The sequence below is a fragment of the Centruroides sculpturatus genome, unplaced genomic scaffold (genome assembly GCF_000671375.1).
Source record: "Centruroides sculpturatus isolate CEXI.00-Female unplaced genomic scaffold, Cexi_2.0 scaffold7004, whole genome shotgun sequence".
Classification (NCBI taxonomy): Eukaryota; Metazoa; Arthropoda; class Arachnida; order Scorpiones; family Buthidae; genus Centruroides; species Centruroides sculpturatus.
In genome coordinates, this window is record NW_019391108.1 from 1 (window position 1) to 2,008 (window position 2,008).

General features: G+C 34.2%; 1 protein-coding gene across 1 annotated transcript; it reads right to left on the reverse strand.

The window, feature by feature from the left end:
• Positions 1–12: 12 nt before the first annotated feature.
• Positions 13–1,464, reverse strand: LOC111617559 (fibrillin-1-like; the record flags this gene model as incomplete). Its single annotated transcript, XM_023358841.1, has 7 exons — positions 13–204; positions 265–402; positions 493–540; positions 612–770; positions 909–1,055; positions 1,165–1,218; positions 1,327–1,464. Coding segments are annotated over 7 exons (839 nt in total), but the record flags the coding sequence as incomplete, so codon positions are not given.
• Positions 1,465–2,008: the final 544 nt, after the last annotated feature.

Here is a 2,008-nt window from a genome sequence, read left to right on the forward strand (position 1 = left end):
ATAAATGCCAATATATTAATATAATGTATTTGCTTCAGTTAAAGGTTATCTACAACTTGATACATCTTCCAGAGGGATCAACTGTTTCTCCTTCTGTACATTTACATTTATAACCTTTTTGCAAACTTGCAGCTTTTACACATTTAGCGGAGAGCAGTGTACATTCTTTGTAACCGAGTTCTCCATGCTGGCAAACATTCAAATCTGTAATGTAGATTACATTTATTCACTTATAGAAACGTTCTTGTCTTAAAGTTAATTTACCTGTGCAAGTTTCATTCGAATTTTTTCTTTGCTTTGGGCGACAATGACACGAAAACGAATTACTTTTCGTTGGAACAATACAAATTGCATTTTCCTTTAAGCACTTTTCGTATCCTACGTTTCCTTTCTGACACGGATCTTAATACATAAATAATATTATTGTTCATATATACAAAACATGTCTATATATAATCAAACAATATTGAATTAATAGAGTTTAGTACATACCATTATCGCTAATTATATTAATTTCGTTATTCTTCTTATTCGTTATACCTAAAAATATTAAAATTCCTAATTTAAATAAATTTGTAAAATTGATATTTGTATGCTAACGATAAGTTTACCATGATACTTCTTCAGACATCGACCACTTCGATCCGTAGCGTAATTCTCCGGACAGACACAAAAGTATCTCTTATACCTGCTGACATCCCGCACGCAAACTGCATTTTTGATATTACATTCTAAAAAACCGACTTCCCCTTCGTCACATTCGGTAATTTCTAATAAATTACAAATTATTATTTTCAAGAGATTCTGTTAAGATATTCAAACGCCTTGTCCATCCGGTTGTCAAACCGATAGAACCAAGACAACTGCAAAATTAGTGTATATAAGGTCTACAGATACAAAGCACATACCATTACATTTTCCTATTTTGGACTTCTTATATCCTGGTCTACATTCACATTGATAACCAATTTCGTTATCAAAATTATGTAAACACACTGCATCTCTCCTGTTGCAATCACTAAAGCCTTGATGTCCTTCGTAGCATATCTTGGTATCTGAGNCATTAAAACGTTGACTCACCTTTACAAAAATTATTCTCGAATTTCGATCCATTGTAGCATTTGCAAGTGACTTTGTAATCTTCTACACAGTCTGCCCCAATACTTTCACAAAATTCTGACCAAGATTTACCGGCATATATGATTATATCACAAGTTTCTGTAATTAAAATTCACAGTTGGATTAAATTACGTACATTACTTGCAATTACCATTGTAATTAAAATTATCTGCACAGTTATGCATAATCATTAAAACGTTGACTCACCTTTGCAATAATTATCCTCAAATTTCGATCCATTGTAGCATTTGCAAGTGACTTTGTAATCTTCTACACAGTCTGCCCCAATACTTTCGCAAAATTCTGACCAAGATTTACTGTCGTATCTGGTTTTATCACAAGGTCCTGTAGTCAGAATCCACAGTTAGATTTAATTACTACATTATTTGCAATTGTGAGAACCGAGGGGGTTAGTTGTCATTAGTTGTCCCATTTACCGGCGGCTCTGTCAGAGGATGGCTTTATAGGAGGGCAAAATAAAATTGAGTGGGGAGGTAAGTGAGTAAGTTGACAGGTTCCCAAATGAATACACAGGTTGAACAAAAATAACACATTTAATAAACAACTATAAAATAGTACATATCAAAGGCTAAGGTGAAGATCTACAAAATTCTATTCTATGTTGCGACAATGATTCGTCTTTCTTATGAAACATCTAATCTCTATTCTCTAAGTTAAGAGACGAGAGAGAGATCTCTAGAAGAGAGATTTCTCTGAGGGAGAATTCGCAGAGAGAGATTTCGCAGAGAAGGAGTATACAAATAGATATCCAAAAACAAATACTTCTAAGTTCCCGATCCGTAATATGGGTCGTTGGTAAAAACGTTCCTGGATCGTCACGGCAGTATGGCGGTATTGGTCAGTAGATGTGGCAGTCGATGTCCGCCTT